The 22,504-nt window shown below is 43.1% G+C and overlaps 1 protein-coding gene across 3 annotated transcripts; it reads right to left on the bottom strand.

Moving 5' to 3' along the window:
* Positions 1–139: 139 nt before the first annotated feature.
* Positions 140–16,136, bottom strand: LOC125768679 (uncharacterized). Of its 3 annotated transcripts, XM_049436688.1 has the most exons (8): positions 13,888–16,136; positions 12,337–12,975; positions 2,395–5,330; positions 1,649–2,289; positions 1,385–1,574; positions 1,157–1,296; positions 953–1,088; positions 140–867 (listed from the first exon to the last, which is right to left on the bottom strand). In XM_049436688.1, exons 3-8 carry the CDS (start codon positions 5,017–5,019, stop codon positions 658–660), a joined length of 3,942 nt encoding a protein of 1,313 aa, XP_049292645.1. In that variant the 5' UTR covers positions 5,020–5,330; positions 12,337–12,975; positions 13,888–16,136; the 3' UTR covers positions 140–657. The 3 variants fall into 3 exon arrangements, with proteins under 3 accessions (XP_049292645.1, XP_049292644.1, XP_049292646.1); XM_049436687.1 differs by having other exon boundaries at positions 12,337–16,136; XM_049436689.1 differs by having other exon boundaries at positions 1,400–1,574; positions 12,337–16,136.
* Positions 16,137–22,504: the final 6,368 nt, after the last annotated feature.

The following is a 22,504-nucleotide window of genomic DNA, read 5'->3' as shown; positions in this document are numbered from 1 at the left end:
AAATTCTTATCAACGACTTTTCATAAGATTCATTAAGCGCAACAGTGATCGAGTATTGTGTGCAGTTGAGTGTTGTGAGTGTGATAAGTTAATAATGTTGTGTTGCGAGCAAGGTTAATGAATAATAAACAGGTATGCATTAACACAAGACTATCTATACTCGTTTATTTTTGTTACTTTTGTTTCTATTCTCCAGTCCAGTGTTTAGACACGGGCCAATTCTTTACATTCGCGCACTATTTCCGTTTGTTAAATACAACGCAGTAATGCCTTGTATCGCTGCTACCAAATGTCGTCCATTACGCTAATTTAATACCTGCTCTTATAATATACGTATGCCTAACTCAGACTAACAGAATTGTTCCTGGCTTCCTTGCGCTATATGTACACTTTTTCACATTTATTCTTTTGCCGCCCTTTATGCGGCGGCTACAGCTCGAGAAAGATTTTCCTTTTTTGTTGACTTACGGTTCCGGGAGTACCCTACTTCAGGTTCCATGTAGCTTAGTGCTGGTGCACGTGCCATTGGTTCCGAAATCGATCAATTTATCACAACGAGATCGCGTGGCTGTGTTCGCGTTGCTCGTGCATGTGCAATGTGTCGCCAAAGGCCGGACTCAACAATGCGTACCAGCTTCGATCAAGATCGCTGATCGCTTATTTATAGTACGTCGACTGTAATGGCCGGCCGGAAGATGTGTAGGTGCTCATTGGTATGCTGCTTTGCGATTTCGTTGTGCCACCAGCACCACCTCCGGATACTCCGCCCAATCCGCCGGTTCCTATCGTACCACCAAGAGTACTTCCGCCACCGTACAACTGTTCGGCACCTGTCGGTGCGTAATCCACATCGTAGTAGATTCCCGACTAGAAATTTAAAAAAATGTGAACAAATGGTTTAACACGGAAGGAACGGAACGGCACGTGACGGAAGAATTTTAGAAGAACATACCGTAACACTAGCATTGCTACGACTCTTTGGCCGTGGAACATTAAAGTTACGTCCCAGTAGATCAGCACGGTCCTCTTCCTCGCTGGAGCTGGAGTTTTCCAACGTTCGCATGCCATTTCTGTTGAGGCCAAGCGTTCTGGAACAGATTCGAAAAAAAACAGGTTAACAAAAGCTTTAGACGACATTCGTCCTTTAGCGCATTACCTTGGTAGCGGCACGGGCGGTAAGGTGCCGGTGTGCATTGGCAAGGTTCCATGCAGCGAAAGGGTATTCATGCTTCCGATCGTCTGTAAATTAGGATAGCCAAACATGGCTGACGATGGGCGTCCTGCAACGGGCTCAGCCTGGTGAATTGAGAAGGAGAATGAGAATGAGGTTAACTTCATCGAGTCGACTGCTTTCCGGCAACGCAAGCCACGTTCTGTTGCGTACATCGATGTAGCTTACCGCGTAATGATTCGCTTGAGCCATTACGTCCGCAATCTGCGCCCATCGCATACGATCCTCTAGCGTCACCTGATACGGTGCTTGTCCCATGACCGGTGTCTTCACCTGGCCATTGCCAAGATATCCAAACACAGGGCTACCCATGGCATTTTTGTGCTCGCGCTGCCACTTCCGACTGTAAGAGGAAATGGATTGGAATTAGTCCAGTATATAATCAATCGACCAGAGTTTGCGTCGGTATGTTCATACCTCCACATTACGAGGCAGATAAGCGTCAGCACAATGATGATGACGGCGGCAACTGATGCCCCGACGGCCACTCCGAGTACCTCGCCATCGATCTCGCACTGTGTGCCATAGTAGCTGCCGAGACACCTGCACACCTGCCGGTTGTTGGCATTATCATAGCTGCAGGTGCCACGATTAGTGCAGTACGACTCCGGACACGACAGACATTCGCGGCCGGCCCGTTGCGGTTGGTCAGCCCAAGGATCCCGGAAGCCAACGTTACATTCGCATCGGAACGTCCCAAACAGGTTGGTACAGTGTGCCTCCTCGTCACAATCGTTCAACTCATCGGACGTGCACTCGTCCACATCCTGCACGCTGGAGACGGCCCCCGTAGGTGCCTCTACGTACAATGCGGAGTTTCCGATGTTGTTGTTCCGTCGGTGAATCACACCTAGCAGATGTCGCTGTATGTCGGAACGCAGTGCCGGTCGAAGTGTTTCCGCGTTTTCATCCAAGTTGACGGTATAGTTGACAAACACGGCACTGGCAGGAGATCCGGACGCAGAAGATCCTGTTGAAGGGTTGACGGTATAGATGCCATTGATGCGTGCCTCCAAGAACTCGTCCGAGAACGGTGTCATTGACATAGCCGAATCCATCTAATGGAAGATAGAGTATAGGAATTTTGCAAGATCATCCGATATCACCACATCAAACGACAATAGAGGACAACAGAATAAATATTTGATTGTATATCAACTTACCGCACGAATAGCTTCGTAGCTTAGCTGCTGGTACTTCTCACTGCTGCGGTCCGCCAACGCTACATCCCAATGGATACGCCGCTCGTAGATCTTGTCCACCCGCATCGACAACATCAGTGACACGATGCGCCGACATGGTTCGCGATGCTTTCGTCTAGCATACCCCGGTCGACAGTGGCAACTCGATACACCGTTCTCCGTTCGGCAGCGCTCGTTCTGGGCCTGGTCGCACGTGGAATCGTCACCAACGATACATGTGTCGATGCGTACTGGCGGCAATCCAAGAGTTCCCGAATATTTCGGACGATTTTGGTGTAGCGATGGAACGCGATGAAGTTGACCCGAACCGCTGGAGGGCGATTTGTTTCCACCGATCGGTCCGGCATGTACCGGAGATTCAGTTTCCGGTACGGCATACCCGGTACCGACGATACCGGGCTGTAGAGCAGGAGGTGTTGGACCCAGCTTGGGAGGTTTAGGCCGTTCTGTGGCAAGCGGCGGGCTATTGGTGCGTGTCGCAGTGGGTTGTATTTGTGTTTTCTGACCGCGTTGTGTTTCCGTGCCGAACAGATCAATGTACGATCGTTTCCCATCGATCGAAACAAACCCGTCTGTACCGGTACCAGTGAGAATGATACTGGCCTCGGGTCCAGCACCCTGTCCGGGTCGATTGTAGTAAGGATTGATTTTGATCGTTTGCTGTGATCCCGAACCGCCTGCACCACCGGGTCCTTGGATGGCGGACAGAGTGACGTCGAAGATCTCACCGTAATTCGGAGGACGTGCCCCTGCTGGCCCAGAACTCACAGCACCAGGAGGAGGAGCCGTGTAGATTTCTGGCCTATTAGCAAACGGCGGTAAGTTCTGAGTTCGAATTGAATTGCTGTTAGCTGGTCCAGCACCACCCGGTTTGAAGTCAGGATCATCCAAAACCAAACCTGGACGAGGTTGGAATCGATAGTCTGGAGGTTTCGTTGCATCCGTTGATGCGGTCGAAGTACTTTTCGTTGGGGATATTACGTCCGAAGTCTTGCTTTCCGATGGAGCAAGATTCGTCGTCGTCGTCGTTGTCGATGGTTTCATTTTCGATATCGTGGATGTTTGGGTAGTAGGCAATAGCGTAGGTGTTGGTGTGATCGTCAATGAATGATCAATTTTTTCACTAGTCGAGGGTTCTATCGTTTCTGTACTGGTCGTAATAATCGCGCCAGTGGTAGTTGGCGAGGGTTCTAGCACTCCACTCGATGGGAGATATTCGATTGAATTAATTTCATAAACACTTGGTACCACTTCCGGATCGTAAGATTCTCCATTCGGACCATTCGCGGGCATCACGCTGGCAGCACTCGTCGCAGACTCGATCGTATACTGCACCTCCGTAGGTATTGTCGGTATTGTTGTGGGACGTCGTTGCTGTGCCCCTTCTGGTGGTTGCTCATGTTCCGCGTCCGCATTCGAAGACGTTGTAGTGGTTGTGGTGACGTCTACCTCTGGATTTGCTTCACTTGTTCCTTGCGTAGTAGTGGGATAGTTCCCTCCTGCACTAGGAGTCTCGTAAGGAGGATCCTCAATCACCTTTTCGGTAACGTTGTCGATCGCATTGCCACCACCATCATTGTTGGTGGGAATTGCAATTGGTCCAGTATTTGATGGGCCACTGCCATCGTAGCTAGACGGATCCGGCCGATAATCAAGACTGGTTGGGTAAGGTTTGTACGGTGGAATCGGTCGTCGGTTAGGTGATATCGGAGGTCGTGGTTTGGGACGTTGCCACGGAGGTCTGTTTTGTGAGACGAACCCGGGTCGGTAGGTTTGCTGCATGGATGGTACAATCTGCTCCGGTATCGGGACGCCCGTGAGAAATGGACGCACTGGATGATCCGGTCTTGGACCTTGTGAAGAACCAGGTAGCTGTTGCCCTTGCTCCTGTTGTAGCAACGGGCGTGTAGAGGTCGGAGCACCCAGCTCACCCTCGTACTCGTTCGGTAGTGGTTGCGCTTCGGATATGCGTGGAGGACCTCGGTTGTTGATGCGAGTGGCCGAATGGCGACGTGTGGGTTGTGGATTCGCATGCACGTTGACGTTTCCGTTTAGAAGCTTCACAATCCCGGTGATGATGTCCTGTATGTCTGGATTGGGGTTTTGTCGGCTACCGTGTGAAGGATTCGGGCTCTGCACTCGAAAAGGTGGAGGACGTTGTTGTTGAGAAGCTAGAACTGCTCGTTGAACGTTGGAAATGTTCATGGCTAGTTCCTTGGTGCGTTGGTAGGACTCGTCGAGTAAATCCTTACCATTGCGGCCCGACGGTCCAGTAGCTTCCAGAACACTGTTACTATTGCTATCGAAGGACACAGCAAGCAGACTTCTGTCTCCAGTGCTAGACCGGGGTGTGAGCTCGTTCATAATGGCCGATCGTTTCGATTTTCCCAACGGCGTGGCGTCCGACAGATTTGGACGATTGGTGCAGTCTTGTGATGTACTACAGCTAGTAGTTTGCTTTGGAATGGTGCTTGCTGTTGCCACTACTGTTAAGTAGAGGCAGATCAACATGGCGGATATCAGTCGGTAGCTGTACATCTGCACAGCTGTGGGAATTTCCCCGCAATTGTGGTTTTTTGCTTTCATGACAGTATAATGAGAAGTTAAGGCACGTTCTCAAAACTTAAATAAACTATTCGTTCGTCTTGCGATATGTCTTATAGTAAGACCTGTAGCTCTCTCTCTCTCTCTCTCTGTCTCTCTCTATTTTTGTTAGAGGTGCACGATAATAGTGTCCGATAGTTCGTAAACTATTTTCGTTTAGTAGCAGAAAAATATAGTACTCCGTAAAAACTGCTGGATCCTTCTGTTGCCGTGTTGAGCTCCTGCGCTCTTTCGACGATCATCTTATCACGGGGCTGTTCATTCGCGCGTGCTGTTCGGAATGGTGCAAAAACCTACGGGGTAAAAAGATAAGAAAACGTTTAAAAAAAATTAACAAGAGTTAGTTCTTCACACTGTGCCACTTTTGAGCCGTTCCCGCTATTCTATATGCCTAATCCCAATTGCCCGCATTCCTAAAACAAGTTTCGCAATTGGATGAACAACAAGTAAACAGGGATTATTTTTAATCTATGCTCCCTCTGCTGAATAATCCACTCCACCGCATGGATAACGCGCTATTTATTACTGCATAAAACTAAAACCGGCTGATCATGTACACTCATCAACAACCACAATCATCCTTATGATGGTGCCGAAGAGCAGAGGGATCTTATCTGGACCAGGCGATCGGCAGTATGCGATTTGCGGACACACGCTTGCACACGCGCGCCCAAATGTAAACATCTTTCCTGGCCCCGCTCGCACACAAACTTGTACATCGTAAGCAAATCATGGAGTGACCCCAAAAAACCTGACGCAAATGTGCTCCGTTTGGGTAGGTTCGGGAGAGAAAATTGTTTCCACTTTTCGCCAGCCCGCACGCGATCGGTAGATAACAACCGCAAATGCAACCTGTTCCTACCACTTCGCCAGCACCTCGGTCGATTGTGCTAAAAAACTCAATTCCAGTGCGTTTTCTCTCATTCGTTGCTCACTCCTATTCTCGAGTATCTATGGCACAATTATCACGGGATAACTTTTCCGCAGGAATTTTTGTGGAAAAGTAGTTTTTTGTTTGTTTGGTTTTTCTCAATTTCACTCACTGTTTTGCCACTTGGTGGTGATCCAGAAATCAATTCCAAATCTTCTGACGATTTTGCTGGTAAAACTATACCGAGCCATACATGTTCGGTGGGATACGTGTGGTGGTGCTCAACCACGATCTTCATGGTAGACACCTGATGGAAATTGTACCGATGGTACCGGGCCGGAAATCCCGTGGTGCATTCATAATGGCATGCGGAACTCATAGCTCAGCCTCTCTCGATTGTTGACCGTTCGACCGATCGATGATATTCCGGTCATGAAATAGTTCAAATAACAGTGCATCACGACCACGCGCGCGGGCGATAGACCCAGGGCGCTTGGTGGTGGAGAAAATAAGGGTAAAGCTTGTTGTTTGCCTCTGTTTGCGGATGGGCGCGCGAATAGATTCAACGATAATGCCGGGGAACGGCCGGGAACGCAAGATTTCAATCCAATTGAGCCGTAAACATGCTGAGGAACCGTTTCTTTTTCCCTATCAACAGGCACACAGTGCGTTGGTACGGTGTGTAGTTCCTGTGGAAACGTTTCAATTTGTGGCAGGGAACTCACATTTCACGCAGAATCATCACAGCAGAGATTTCTACTCAGTGAGATTATTCTTCTATCCCCGGAACTTTTTATAACTTATGTATGATTTGAGGATGTAATAATCCAACACCAGCTGACCACCGTTTGATAAATAATAATTGAGAAAAAAATCTCATAACAGGTTGTTTGTTGCGTTATATTATTTACTCTGTTAAATTTAATCCGTCATCCACATCGTTTGCAGAAAGTTGGATGTTTATGTCCCATACAGTTGCTATTAGTACGCATTTAAAAAGCGTTGAGCTACTACAAGCAACATTATGGCACTTTTCTACCCCTTTTGCATACGGAAGTGGTGACTCCAGCTATAGCTACATTTGGTGCTTCTTAGTTTCACTTTCGGTGCATGTTGAGTAACGCTAGCGGCACTTTCAAACATTAGCACAAGACGTGCAATGACGAAATGGCAACGAAAGACTTCAAGCGACGAACCCCGCTCGAGTAAATTTTGATGGTGTTTGATCAACCCGAACGATCAATTTGCTTGTGCGCGTCGTGTTTACTTCCTAACTACATCTTTTTTGCTTTGCTTTGCTTTTGTTCGTATTCACCCAAATGCTGCGAACTTAATTTACTCTTACTTTCGATGGGAGGCAACAAAAAATAAATAAATCATCGATGATCGATCGCAATCGATTGGCGATTGGGTTTGAAAGTTTGGAAAATGATTAATCGGAAGTTGTTTTTTGTCTGTCTTTCGCAATTGGACGCTACTCTTCCTATTTTGCTGTGGCGTTAATACCTAACTTCGAAGTTAATTATATTATTAAGCTTTAGTTTTAAGTCCATGACCTTAATATTAGCACCTGGGGTCGATGAATGGAGCAGAGCAGGAAAAAATCGTACACACGTTTTGCGTTGGAAATATTATACGCTTTTCGGCACCGCAACCAGCCAAGAAACTCCCTTCAGTTACCATCCCACCTAAGATGATCGTTGGCTTTGCTCTGTTTGCTGTGTGGAGAGGGAAAACCTCCGTTAATTGAATATCTTCCTTTTCCCTACTCACCCGGAACTCATTACCAGGCTTTGTAGCAGTTGTGGGCTTTTGTCTTGTTTTTGGTGTCTGCTCAGATAGCAAATAGGTTCGGTTTGAGCGAAAGGAGATTTTGCTATTTTTCTTGCCAGAGTTCCAACTGGATTGTCTAACGTACGAGCACTATGGCGATCGCCCGTACGATGCTGTTTTGCTTTAGATTGCGCTTCGTGAAGTCCGGGATCTGTTTTCTCTGGTTTGGCATTAAAATGGCCTTCGAGCTTTGTAGTTGTGCAGAGGTACTTTCCGATGACTAACTTATTGCCCGTTGATTACGACGATACAGCACTACCACAGGACACATATGTTGGGTGGGAGAGCTCAACGCTTGCGTCAGAGACAGAGTCACCGTGCGTGTCCGGGTCGGCGACGATATGTCGAAACAGTGCACATTGTTTGAAGCATTGTGAGCAACTCAACCTCCTTTTCTGTGAGGTAAAGAACCGAAAGAGGGACCGAAAGAGTGGGCGAGTGGACGAGTCAGACGGGGAAGGCGCATGTTACGAAATGCAAATTCGGTGAACATACGAGTAGCGCATGGTTTCTTTTGCTGTCTTCAGTCGCTACCGCGACCGTGTGACTGTCATGCGTTAAATTGTGTTTTTATCAAACGTACCATGGTATGGGCTCCCCCCGAACGACGGTGTGCCCGTTGGAACCGGATCCACCAGCGACAATTGTTTGCAATCGGTGCAAAGGTTGCTGCTGCTGAATGCTATCGAGGCTAACCGAATGCATCTATGCTAACCGCCGGCATAAGCCGCCGTTTCGTGCGAGGAAACTGTAATAAGCCAACTGTAGCCAGTTGCACTTATTTCAACGGAACACTTGACAGTTTTGCCATTTTTTTGTGCAGTGGCATTTTTGTTTCGTTTCGACCAAAGATTTGAGTGAAAGTTTTTCCGCACTGGATGGAAATATGCAGCTCACATTTCGATTTCACCTCCAGAAGCTTATTTATTGCTAATCCCACCACAAAAGTATTCGTAGAGATGTTCTGTAGAGAAACAGGTTGAAGAAGCGAAATTTAACAGCTTTTCGCAACGATCGTGGTCAGCGCGCTAAAATCGAAAGGCTGGCAAAGCCATAAAATATATTCATTATTTGACGCTTATCGTTCGGATTGGAATCGTTTACTACGAAACATCGTGTAGAAGGTAGAATGCAAAAATCATAAACCAAAGCTATTGACCTTAAAACCATGTGGTGTTTTTGTTGTTCAATCGAACATATTTATTACACTTTCTTCATGCGTGATACAGAACGGTTCGAATAAAAGATGGAACCAGCTAGAGAAGTATAATGATTAATACTTTGATGAATTTATGATATCTAAAAAGCGAAAAAGAGTGCAATTTGTAAACGATAACCCTGTGTGTGTTTGGGTGTTTTATAACTGCCAGATGGTTGATAAAATTAATTTGTGAATCCTTCCAACACTGTATCATATGTTAATAATTAATCAAAAAGGCTTAGAAATGCTTGATAACTGCATCTTAAAAGACAGACGTACCAGCTTAATAGATCTGCTAAATTCATAAGATTATTATTTTTCCACCTTTCACAATATGGTCAGTAGCATCACGGGTCAAATGGCTGTTGGATGTAAGCGAATCAGAGCGAAAGTAGTGGCCAGAAGACAACCGAAGAAAAGGTTATAAAAAATGCCGCTCTTAAGCCACGAAAAATTTCGCCCCAATAATCATACATTTTGTATATTACACCTGTGAAGAAAAGCAACACGATGGATAGAGAAAAAGATAAAAAAACACACGCACACCACGCCACAGGCTGTCCATAGTGGTACGGTATTTCACTTTTTTATTTTTTACGTGTCGTTTTTCCACCAATGCGCCATGCCAGCAATGAAACCTGCACCAGCAGTGCTACCGACCGACGAGGCCAAGGTTTCGATTGGTCGGCGCAAAGTGACAGAGTGAGTGTGTACCGCTATCAGTGCTACTTTAACGGACAGGCTTTACGGCATCTTACTGTGTTGGAACGCTCGATACCTTCCACGGGACGTGTTAAGCAGTGGGCAAATTGCGTACGTTTCGGTTTCCGTTTTCCCGAGTGGCTTGACCTCTTCCAAGGTTTCTCTGTTAGGGATTGGGCCGAATGATGAAGGCCAATACGCTTCCTGATGCGCTAAAACTGGATTTTTCCATGTCAAGTATACGGAAGATGTAGAGTGTCCAGTTCGCATAAATACCTAGTCGATTTAGTTTGTGTGCCACTTACTACACTATGAATTGTGTTTGCTCTATTCCACAAGTGTTCTTCTTGTGTAAAGAATAAGACAATAACAATACAATGAGTCTTACGAAAAAACGGTTCGATTCTAGCTAGCAAAGCAATGAGCAACGGAATTAAATCTTAGATTCTCCGCCAAAGAGAATAAATGCTCGGCAAGCGACCGTTAATCCATTTGAAAAGAAAAACTCATCCTCCACTGATTGTGCGATAAATACCGAAACATAAGCATTCGTTCGCAGTCATCCATCTTGTTAGGATTTTTTGGAAGTGAACCCAAAACCGCCCGTACGATTCTGATGGCTGATAGTGTACGCGAACCGTTAAACCATTACGACTGGCTTCAAGAATTCGGAGTTTTTTTTTCTAAAAAAATAAACTGCCATATATTGAGCACAGGATGTTTATAACATATTGAATGTGAAGGTGATTCTTTACTCTCCTAAATCGATAAATATTCTAACAATAAAAAGCATTTGTGGAGTGTTTGTGGAGTGGTATTGCGGTGAAGATTTGTTTAACGAAGCGAGGATGATTAATAGGACAAACGTCAGATCTTTGAGCTGATCGCCGACGCTCGATCGACACAACGGATCGAGTGGAATTCGATGACTGTCCGTAAAAGGAAGCCCCGGTGCTATCCCTCCGTATAAGGAGCCAAAGAAAGCGGACTCTGAGCGTAGTAGCTGCTGCTTGATCGTCTGAGCGACGAACGCTATTAATTTAAAGACTGTTACAAACATTCGTGCGCAGTTCATTCCAGTTCAGTTACATGTTTCGATTATTTTGTATTATTGTTGTATGCTCCACAAAGATCGCGGCGCTGCGCTTCGCATGGGAGGAGGCGCGAATGGAATTGTTGTGAATGCTTGTGCGCCTCCGCAATACACTTTCGCGACTACGCAACGCACCGAGAGACGTTGAACGTGCGACGACATTGACGAGTCGAGCGCAATGATGCAAAGGTGAAGAAAAAACCCCCGGTGAAGGGAGAGTGTGAACGTGCATGCGAACGAAACGCCGGGGAGGCAGTAGAAAGTTTCCTCCCTTTGCTCGGCACCACCAGCATCAGCTCGTTTTGCCCGGATAGGCAGTGCTGGAGGGAACCGGAGTGATCGCGGGTCTCGCAGAAAGATTCGACTGGTGTGGAGCGCTATTATAGCTACAATGCGGGGCAGAGAAGACAACGAAAAATCTTTCACCATTAAACACGATGAATCTACGAGTGTACGAGTGTGTCTATGTGAGTACGGTCGCAGCCACATATCCGCCTTCGATGTGTGTTTTTTTTTGCTCCCTGAACTAAAACACTGATCTTGCTCTCTAATTTCAATCACCACCAAGAGAGTGGTGAGTTAATATGTTTAAGACAATGGTGAAAAGGGCAGATATTAATGTAAACAGAAGTAGAATGAACGATTCAATTCGTCTCACGAAACGAAGCGTACAAGAAAATGCAAATCTTTTTTGCTAGCAGAAGGGAAACCTTAAGTCGCTTGAAAGGAAACAACTGAAATACAATAAAACAAAAAGATGATGAAACTTTAAAGCTCTCCAATGAGTAAAGAAAAAATTGACTAAGCAAATTTGGTGGACGGAAACGCACAACGAAGTGAGAAGTGTTAAAACGAAATGGGCAAACAAATAAGCAAATGGGGAGCGAAAAATAACGTCTAAGAAAATACAATAAAAGCGAACGGAATAACAAGACCAGAAATAATAAGGGTGTGTTTGAAAGTAAAATGAAAAGAAAAGCTGTTTCATGGCGATGTGTCGAAGAACGCATGACCATTTTGATGCAAAAACCGCATAGGTTTCTTTGTATGTCTGTATGTGTCAATGTCAGTAGGTCTTGTGGCGCTTTTATATTTATATTGTGTATAATCGTATGAGACATCCACACCTTTTAGCTGAAAAATGCTTCTTTCCTTAAATCCAAACCATTATGGGACTGAAAATGAAGTAGACGAGGGTGAGAAAAATGGTACTTAAATCCTCAGCACGATAGCGACTTACGAGGTGCGGGATAAAACCAGACGCTCCCAAACTTGTTTTTACATTCTACAGCAGCCCGCTAAGGTGCGATCACAGTGATGAGGCGCACAATAAAAGTCCATCCTACCGAACCCATACAGTGGCGTACGGGAACACAAACACAAGGGCAGGTAATACGATTACACCTTTCGATGAAGGCTTGAAACGCGTCTGGCAACGCATATCGGCATGTGAGGCAACCCACCGCCTCATGGGGGGATGAGCCCCTTTTGTCCGTGCCTTTCTGTTTCGCTTATCGGTCGGATTGCTGGAGGCGGTTCGTTTACTGACCTATAAAACGAAAGCATTTCTCTTGCGCTGTCGACGACAACCAAACGTACCTGTTCTTTTCAATAATAAATGATCTTCCCGCAGCTCCGATCGTAACCGCGCTGGTGGTTGGGATGTGGTCAATGATGAGAAGAAATGCTGACGGGATGCTGTCCAATCGCGACAGTGCACGAGTGTGAGTGAACGAGACGGCACGAGAGCGAGGATCGATCGATCTTTGGAATTCCGGCGCAGGAGCCGTCGTACGTACGTACGAACCGGAGAAAGAGAATCTCGGCTTGTTTGCGTTTGGATATGGGTGCTTGTGCGCTAGTGTGTGCTCGCGCGCCCGGACGCGGGTTTCACTTTTACTTCCAGATTCTTTTCACTGCCCCCTCTCGTCTTCACGTCTCACACGAGTACTTCTTTCCCGTTCACCAAACTGCGAGACACGGCTTCGTTTCGTTAGCGAACAACGAAAGACTTTGTCCGCAACAAGCGACGAACCTCGAATATATTTTTTCGCTTCCTCTTTTCTGCTGCTTGGAAGGGAATGACTCCCAATATTCTGATGCGAATAATTTCTCACTCAATTGCACATTCACTTTTCAATAAGCACTGCACCACAAACTCTCTTTTTCACTTCTGCAGACAAATTCTTCTCGTTACAACCATTCTCATTCTCATGGTGTATTAACTATAATAATAACCTATGGTTTTAAAATTGAAGGAAATAAACAGGTAAATACAAAAGTATTATATATTCTAAGCACAATACAGGGACGTGTTGTTTTTTTTATATATATTTCTAACGACAAGAAATGAACGGCAGGTTTCTATTTTCCCGATAACGCGAACTCGCTACCGGTGAAAACTTGGCGGTCACTTTTTCTTTACTGGCGCTGCTCCCGTTGGTGCCTTCACCTTCGATTTCACTGCAACCCTCTCCACACTTCACACCAAACCAACCTACCACATCACCCCGCGAGGTCTTATCGGTTGGTCGTGGTTGTCACAGTGCGGCATACGCACCTTCGAGTTTCACCGACTTTTCCCAAGCCTCCGCCCGCACTTCCACCAATAACCGTGAAACTTTTCCGAACACATACAGAGTGTGATCGTTATTCGCAACCTGACACGTTGTCTTCTCAGTCGAGAAATTGTGGACGGTTGCAGGTAACAGTAACCGTTGCCGCTCGTTCATCTCCTTTCCAGCGTCAAACCAACTTTCTTCTGTCGCTTTTCTTTCACTCACGCACTGTGTCCCACATACTTTTTCTCGCTCTTGCAAACATACACACACACGAACACATACACACTGGTTGTTGCTGTTGGCGAGATGACGATGCTACACTTTCTTTCCGAATATCTTTCACTTCAACAGATGAAGCCAGGTGAAACGGCCCCGGACCCTGTGCATAGCCGGTAGAGAAGCCTTTGAAAAACCTCTCCCTATATTCCCATACACACGTATACACTTTCATACACACACACATACACTCAACAACGTGTATAGCTATAGTTTTCCACGTTTTCTCACTTGTGTTGGTGGTAGCGTAAGCGTCGCCTACTCCGTTTACTGCTGGATGCAGTTTGTACCATCAGCGACGTCTTTTACTCACACTGGTTTGTCTTTACGCAGCGAGCCGGCCGGATTGACGACCGTTTCGTTCGAATATCAACATTCGAATGTGCAGCGTGGCTTGGCCGGTGGAGCCGTTGGAGCTCGCCGGATATGCTTTCTTCCCTCGAAGCAGCTCTCTCGCGTTCTCATTTTCTCTCGCTTCTTAAAACATTTTCTCTAAGCCGAGTCTGTTACTTCTTCTTGTACATCGTGTCCTCGATATACCGTAGCATATCTTTGGGCAGGAAGACAGGTTGAAGGCAAACTACACAAACATCCGCCGTGCCTGCAAACTTTTGTTGTAATTTTCGTTTATTTTCTGTCAGAATTCTTTGATCGCTTTCCGTCTTCTTCTATGCCGCGTGATGATCGCCGATGTGATGATTGATCGAAGGGAAAGTGTAGAATATTGAACTCTGGTTGAAACGGTGTTTTTGCTACTTGAACGATCGTGCTTGTTTGATTAGAATGGGAAGTGTTATTGTGTGCTGTTGATCTAACGGATCGAGAATTTTTCAGTATATTTTTTTACGCTTGGCAATTGGAAGCTGTGAAGACAGAAAACAACATTAGTTTTATTGAAATAATTCTCTAATTCATTTCAACAGTATCAGTACTGGTATTTAGACAAAAATATGTTAGATTGTGCCACCTTGTGCTATAAGTACTAAGCCTGTTTATTAGTACTGAAATTTGTACTGAGATCTCGAATTTTCATCTTCACAATATGTTTTTATATGATAATTGAATAGCTTGAATAAACAAAACAGCAGTTTCATTCGCATGTACGATACCGTATCTTTTAACCCCTTTCATGAGTAACAACACAGCTTCCATAGACATCCGACGATGACTCAAGAGCCTTGGCAAATGGAAAACATATCTCTGCAGAATGACTTCATCGCGATTTAGCAACGTGGATAACGGGAAGAGGGTTGATGGATGAATGGTAGCTGCGCTTTTCTTACGTCCGGATTCGGCACAAAACAACCCATTCCTAGGATAAATGGTTCTCTGAATACCATTGATTCGAAGCTATCAGGGCGGCTGTTAGATAATTATGTGCTTTTTTCTCTAGGCAATATTGAAGAAGCTTTCCGGCTCTTCAACTCACTTCAAGTCCGATATTTTTGGTTTGCTTTATGACCATCAACATTGGTTGTGATGGATGTTTTTTTTTCAAAACATTTCTACCCACTGGAAACTTCAAGTTTGCCACACTCTACTCATTCGCTGCAGAGTTCGCAGAGTATCCCATAATAACGAACATAGATAAACAAATTTGAAGTGTTTTCTTAGCGTTTGCATGTTTCTTTAAACCGATACTTTGAGGGGTTGGGAAAAATCACTGAACATACACAGTAAAATAATGAGAGTTGCCATGTGCCTTCAACTCTTTTTACCTAACTGTCGGTGTTGGTTATGTGTCCTATGTCCTGCCTATCTGCCAGAAATAAACAGTTTGAAATCTCACGCAGGAGAGGTTTTCTTTTATAGCTACTTCAGACGCATCGCACAAGTATTTTAGTTTGGGTCGTTTTCTCTTCTAATGTAGCAATCAACCGTTCAGCGCACTGCAAAGCGTCTAATCAATGCCGAAGGGAAGTGCATCCATTCATAACCCCTAACCAATGAATCATAAAAGACTCTCCTGCTTACAGCGGCATTTTGCAGCCCAGGCGTAACGTAACTTTTCGATAACGGCCAGGCCCCGTTACGTTTCCTATTTTCACTGCGTTTTGTCCAATCAAGACCAATTTCACTAGTATTAGCTATAATTAGATAACCGCAAATTGATTATCAGTCTGATACCGGCCCACAAGCAGTGATGAGGCGTTGTTAGAGAGAAGTTTGAATACATCCAGGTTTCATCCGATAGAAAAGGTTGAGATTCCATAAGGGCCGAACATCCCATGGAAGCAGGTTAAAAGGCCGTAGGGTTAAGTTAATGGATACTTGCACGTATCGGCAGTAGAGATGTGCAAAGTGAGTAAGAGTGAGATAGTGAGTTGAAACGTTGTATTGAACGAGTTTCGTTCACTCACCACGAGGAGTTTTAACGACTCTTTTTTCACTTACTCACTCATGAGTTTAAGCATGTAGCCGTGGTGAGTCGAGTTGCAAAAAGAGTAAAAACGTGAGTTGAAACGAAAATATACGGAAAAAATGCTAAGGTTAGCAAATTTTTAGATTTTTTCAATTTTTTTATTATTTTTTATTCTTTTTTTCTTTTAGAGCATTATTTGAGTGAAAAGAAACTTATTGCAACAATTTCGCAAGAAAATAAAACAAATTTTTAAATTTTGCTAAATTTCTCAAAAAAATGGCAAGGGGTACCCCTTATGAAATTTTCGAGTGAAAATTTTTTTTGAAATTTTTTTCTGAATTTTTATTCTTTTTTTAATTTAAAGCAATATTTGAGTGAAAAGAAACTTATTGCAACAAATTCGCAATAAAATATATCACATTTAAAAATTTTGCTGAATTGCAGAAAAATAAGGAACATTTTACATTTTCTCAAACAGGGTAAGGAACTTGGTTCCTCGCATAACTTCTGGCACAGACATCTGAGGGCATGGCCGTCCAAGAAGAAAATGTAGCCATTGATGCCATCTATCGACCACAGGCAAAGATTGGAGATCCGTTAGATACCGACCGAGTTATAGGCAAAACTTGGTGCAAAAATGAGGAAAATTTTACATTTTCTCAAACAGGGTAAGGAACTTGGTTCCTCGCATAACTTCTGGCACAGACATCTGAGGGCATGGCCGTCTACGAAGAAAATGTAGCCATTGATGCCATCTATCGACCACAGGTTAAAGATTAGCGATCCGTTAGATACCGACCGAGTTATAGGCAAAACTTGGTGCGAAAATGAGCATTAGTGGATTGACAAATTTATAGATTTTTTCAATTTTTTTCATTATTTTTTACCTTTTTTTAATTTAAAGCATTGTTTGAGTGAAAAGGAACTTATTGCAACAATTTCGCAAGAAAATAAAACAAATTTTTAAATTTTGCTAAATTTCTCAAAAAAATGGCAAGGGGTACCCCTTATGAAATTTTCGAGTGAAAATTTTTTTTGAAATTTTTTTCTGAATTTTTATTCTTTTTTTAATTTAAAGCAATATTTGAGTGAAAAGAAACTTATTGCAACAAATTCGCAATAAAATATATCACATTTAAAAATTTTGCTGAATTGCAGAAAAATAAGGAACATTTTACATTTTCTCAAACAGGGTAAGGAACTTGGTTCCTCGCATAACTTCTGGCACAGACATCTGAGGGCATGGCCGTCCAAGAAGAAAATGTAGCCATTGATGCCATCTATCGACCACAGGCAAAGATTGGAGATCCGTTAGATACCGACCGAGTTATAGGCAAAACTTGGTGCAAAAATGAGGAAAATTTTACATTTTCTCAAACAGGGTAAGGAACTTGGTTCCTCGCATAACTTCTGGCACAGACATCTGAGGGCATGGCCGTCTACGAAGAAAATGTAGCCATTGATGCCATCTATCGACCACAGGTTAAAGATTAGCGATCCGTTAGATACCGACCGAGTTATAGGCAAAACTTGGTGCGAAAATGAGCCTTAGTGGATTGACAAATTTATAGATTTTTTCAATTTTTTTCATTATTTTTTACCTTTTTTTAATTTAAAGCATTGTTTGAGTGAAAAGGAACTTATTGCAACAATTTCGCAAGAAAATAAAACAAATTTTTAAATTTTGCTAAATTTCTCAAAAAAATGGCAAGGGGTACCCCTTATGAAATTTTCGAGTGAAAATTTTTTTTGAAATTTTTTTCTGAATTTTTATTCTTTTTTTAATTTAAAGCAATATTTGAGTGAAAAGAAACTTATTGCAACAAATTCGCAATAAAATATATCACATTTAAAAATTTTGCTGAATTGCAGAAAAATAAGGAACATTTTACATTTTCTCAAACAGGGTAAGGAACTTGGTTCCTCGCATAACTTCTGGCACAGACATCTGAGGGCATGGCCGTCCAAGAAGAAAATGTAGCCATTGATGCCATCTATCGACCACAGGCAAAGATTGGAGATCCGTTAGATACCGACCGAGTTATAGGCAAAACTTGGTGCAAAAATGAGGAAAATTTTACATTTTCTCAAACAGGGTAAGGAACTTGGTTCCTCGCATAACTTCTGGCACAGACATCTGAGGGCATGGCCGTCTACGAAGAAAATGTAGCCATTGATGCCATCTATCGACCACAGGTTAAAGATTAGCGATCCGTTAGATACCGACCGAGTTATAGGCAAAACTTGGTGCGAAAATGAGCCTTAGTGGATTGACAAATTTATAGATTTTTTCAATTTTTTTCATTATTTTTTACCTTTTTTTAATTTAAAGCATTGTTTGAGTGAAAAGGAACTTATTGCAACAATTTCGCAAGAAAATAAAACAAATTTTTAAATTTTGCTAAATTTCTCAAAAAAATGGCAAGGGGTACCCCTTATGAAATTTTCGAGTGAAAAATTTTTTTGAAATTTTTTTCTGAATTTTTATTCTTTTTTTAATTTAAAGCAATATTTGAGTGAAAAGAAACTTATTGCAACAAATTCGCAATAAAATATATCACATTTAAAAATTTTGCTGAATTGCAGAAAAATAAGGAACATTTTACATTTTCTCAAACAGGGTAAGGAACTTGGTTCCTCGCATAACTTCTGGCACAGACATCTGAGGGCATGGCCGTCCAAGAAGAAAATGTAGCCATTGGTGCCATCTATCGACCACAGGCAAAGATTGGAGATCCGTTAGATACCGACCGAGTTATAGGCAAAACTTGGTGCAAAAATGAGGAAAATTTTACATTTTCTCAAACAGGGTAAGGAACTTGGTTCCTCGCATAACTTCTGGCACAGACATCTGAGGGCATGGCCGTCCAAGAAGAAAATGTAGCCATTGATGCCATCTATCGACCACAGGCAAAGATTGGAGATCCGTTAGATACCGACCGAGTTATAGGCAAAACTTGGTGCAAAAATGAGGAAAATTTTACATTTTCTCAAACAGGGTAAGGAACTTGGTTCCTCGCATAACTTCTGGCACAGACATCTGAGGGCATGGCCGTCCAAGAAGAAAATGTAGCCATTGATGCCATCTATCGACCATAGGCAAAGATTGGAGATCCGTTAGATACCGACCGAGTTATAGGCAAAATTTGGTGCAAAAATGATGAAAATTTTACATTTTCTCAAACAGGGTAAGGAACTTGGTTCCTCGCATAACTTCTGGCACAGACATCTGAGGGCATGGCCGTCTACGAAGAAAATGTAGCCATTAATGCCATCTATCGACCACAGGTTAAAGATTGGCGATCCGTTAGATACCGACCAAGTTATAGAGAAAAATTGGTGCTAAAATGAGCCTTAGTAGATTGACAAATTTATAGATTTTTTCAATTTTTTTCATTATTTTTTATCTTTTTTTAATTTAAAGCGTTGTTTGAGTGAAAAGAAACTTATTGCAACAATTTCGCATTAAAATAAAACAAATTTTTAAATTTTGCTAAATTTCTCAAAAAAATGGCAAGGGGTAAGCTTTATTAAATTTTCGAGTGGAAATTTTGTTAATAATTTTTTTCTGATTTTTTATTCTTTTTTTAATTTAAAGCAATATTTGAGTGAAAAGAAACTTATTCCAATCAATTTTCATTAAAATTAATCAATTTTAAAAATTTTGCAAAATTACTCAAAAAAGTTAAGGCTATAGCCTTAGAAAATTTTCAAATTTATAGATTTTTTTAATTTTTTTATTTTTTTTTATTGTGTTTTGTATTTAAATCATTATTTGAGTGAAAAGAAACTTGTTTCAACCAATTCGCTTTAAAATATTTTAATTTATCAGCCTTGGAGGCAGTGGCAGATCAAGCTTCTCGGAGGCCCTAAGCGGAATGGTAATTGGGCTCCAAAACTAAAGGATCTGTAGTGCATAGATCCACTGTGACCGATCGGAGGAAGCGTCAAAAATTTCGGGTCCTCTTTATCCTCGGACCCGCTCTGGCCGCTTAGTTTGCATAGTGGATGATCTTAATAACGACTCATTCACTCTGAGTTCATTCACTAAAAAGAGTTGTTATTCTCATTTCTAATCAGCAGGCACGATTTGGTTGCTGTACGGAGTTTCATCAAAGCCATCTCTGACGAAACGATCGTCTTCAGCATCAACTTAACGCCAAATGATCGGAAAATGATTCTTTCCAGAGCATTGATCACTGAAAATCAATCAACAATGCGGTTTGTGGCTGTTTGTAGATACCAAACAAAAATCCAGGTCAAGATCTGGCAGCGATTGTATCAGAAATGCTTCCATTTCCTTGTTGATGTGTAACGAAACCAAAAGGAAAACCGTTCCCGAAGGTAGTGCCATTTCCTTCGCAACCTCTCAACAAAAGAACGAAACAAGTGCGTTACATCACTGCACAACAAGTGCTTCCAACATTCCAGTGGCATTTAAATCGATCTTTAACAAACAAGTCGAGTGGAAGTTCGCGCGAAAAATACGGCCATAAAAGGAGGAAATGAGCGTACCCTCGGTGAATGACACAATAAGATGCTCGCACATTTGGCCAATGATTGGGGTTCGGTTGCGGCATAGAGGGGTCTTATGGAGGGCATTAGGCTAATGCTGTTGTCGATTTAGCTTAATGCAATTGAACTATCGAACGTTGGTGTACCGGATGCTGCCATTCAACGTTTGCGTACTTATGCTTAATTTTATTGGTCGCTGTAAGGGCCACCGGAGAGGAGTATGCCTCATTTGTTTGATTATACAATTTTGGTGCGATTTTTCATACCCATCTTTGGTTAGTGGTGGCCACCACAACAATGTGTTGCAATCGTTTTCTCTCTGCACATCTTCATCTACGAGGAAAAATCATCCAATTTCGCACCAAACCGAAACGAATGTGAATGTCTCCACGAGCGGAACAACAATTGCTTGCTTGTTTGTTTCAGTTCCCTTTCGGTGTTGATGCGCAGAAGTTGAGGAATTTACATCCGTCGATTGTGTGCACGCCGTTAAAATATCCGGTACAGGAATAGCAACTGCAATGCTCGTATTATCCTTAGCTTCCGGCCATTGATGTGATGATTAGCGGAACGAATCATTGTCTCTGTCTTTTTGTTGCACAGCTAAACAATGCACCATAATAGTCGTGTTCAGGGATGGATAATTTATATAGGATTGAGGATATTTGGCATAAGATCTTTTTTTTCATTGGCTGTGTCTTGGTGCATTAGGATCGAGCGTTTAAAAATAGAGTAAAAAAATGAAAAAAATATTTTACGTTTACACGTTATACTAGCTAAACGCGGCTCAAAGAAGTTAATATGATTTACAAGATACCTGCATGTGTCTCGTATATTTTGCTCTACCAACACATTCCAAAAAGTGCAATCAAAGAGAAGTACGAATTAAATGAAAGCTTTTTTTATTAGGTTTACCTCATCACAACCAGAGTCTTGTTTTTGGCTTACCAACGTGCCCGTGAGCTGAAATTGAAATCGAAATGCATTGAATATCTGAGCAGGCAAACAGTATCTTAGCGTCAGCAAACGATCCGGCCCCTTCGGTAAAAGCTGGCTTTCGATGGCGTAAAAAATTTATGCATTTTCCACCCTAATTCCTCATTTTCCGGTGCCCTCACAGATGGTGGGTCGATCCGCGGGAGGTTACAAGCAGTGGAACCGGAGTGGAAGTCTTTAGTTTTCGACCGCTTTCGATTAGCTGCACCTTCACAAGTTTTTTCTCTATCGTTTTGTTTTACTGTTGGGTTAATTTTATGATTATTATTATTTTTCTTAAGACGAACGAGGAACTCGCAGTCCTCGGTTTCGGTCGCTAATTTTAAATTTCCGCCATTAAATTAATCCCCAAATGTTTTGAACTGCTTTCGATTTCGTGTCTTCCGGGACGGATGATGGCAAACAGCGGGTGCGTGTTGGAAGGGAAAGGAGAATGGCGCGGAGTATCGGTTGGGGTTCGTTTTGATGAATGAAAGAGAAATGGCCCCTCTAATGATGGGTCGTCGGTGCAACGTCACAGTGAAAAACTCTAAGTGGACTAATGGATGGGGGACCTTGTTGCTGCTCTGTTTCCTATCGTTTCCAGTTCCCTTCCAGTTCGCTTTGGCTCATTGATTTCGCATTCGAAGGTTAGTGTGCTGGTCCGGGGACGACCTCCACGTGGGTCCCGTTTTCATCGCTGCGAAAGGCGTCATAATAAATCCAAACACATGATAGCTACCTTCCCCCAACACGACTTGTTGATCATGGGTGGTTTCGGTTTGGGGAAAAACGAAGCGAAACATGAAACGAGAAAAAAGCTCATCCTTGAACGAGAGTGAACCCCCATTCACTCACGGTCAGCGATGGTTTTTGCAAAATAGAAAGCGAACAAGCGACGAACCGCACGTAGCTCCTGGGAAATCGAAGGAAAATTATTAACCCACTCATCCACCCCTTGCTGCTAATAAACTCTCGACCAATAAATCTGCTCTCGTTAGGCTTGTGTGATGAATGACAGAAACATAAATAAAGTGAGGCAATAAAAGCAAAACTTTGCGCCACTCAGCAAAACCCA

This window comes from Anopheles funestus, chromosome 3RL (genome assembly GCF_943734845.2).
Source record: "Anopheles funestus chromosome 3RL, idAnoFuneDA-416_04, whole genome shotgun sequence".
In the NCBI taxonomy this organism is placed as follows: domain Eukaryota; kingdom Metazoa; phylum Arthropoda; class Insecta; order Diptera; family Culicidae; genus Anopheles; species Anopheles funestus.
The sequence above is the reverse complement of the archived record's forward strand: the minus strand, read 5'-3'. Positions and strand labels throughout refer to the sequence as shown.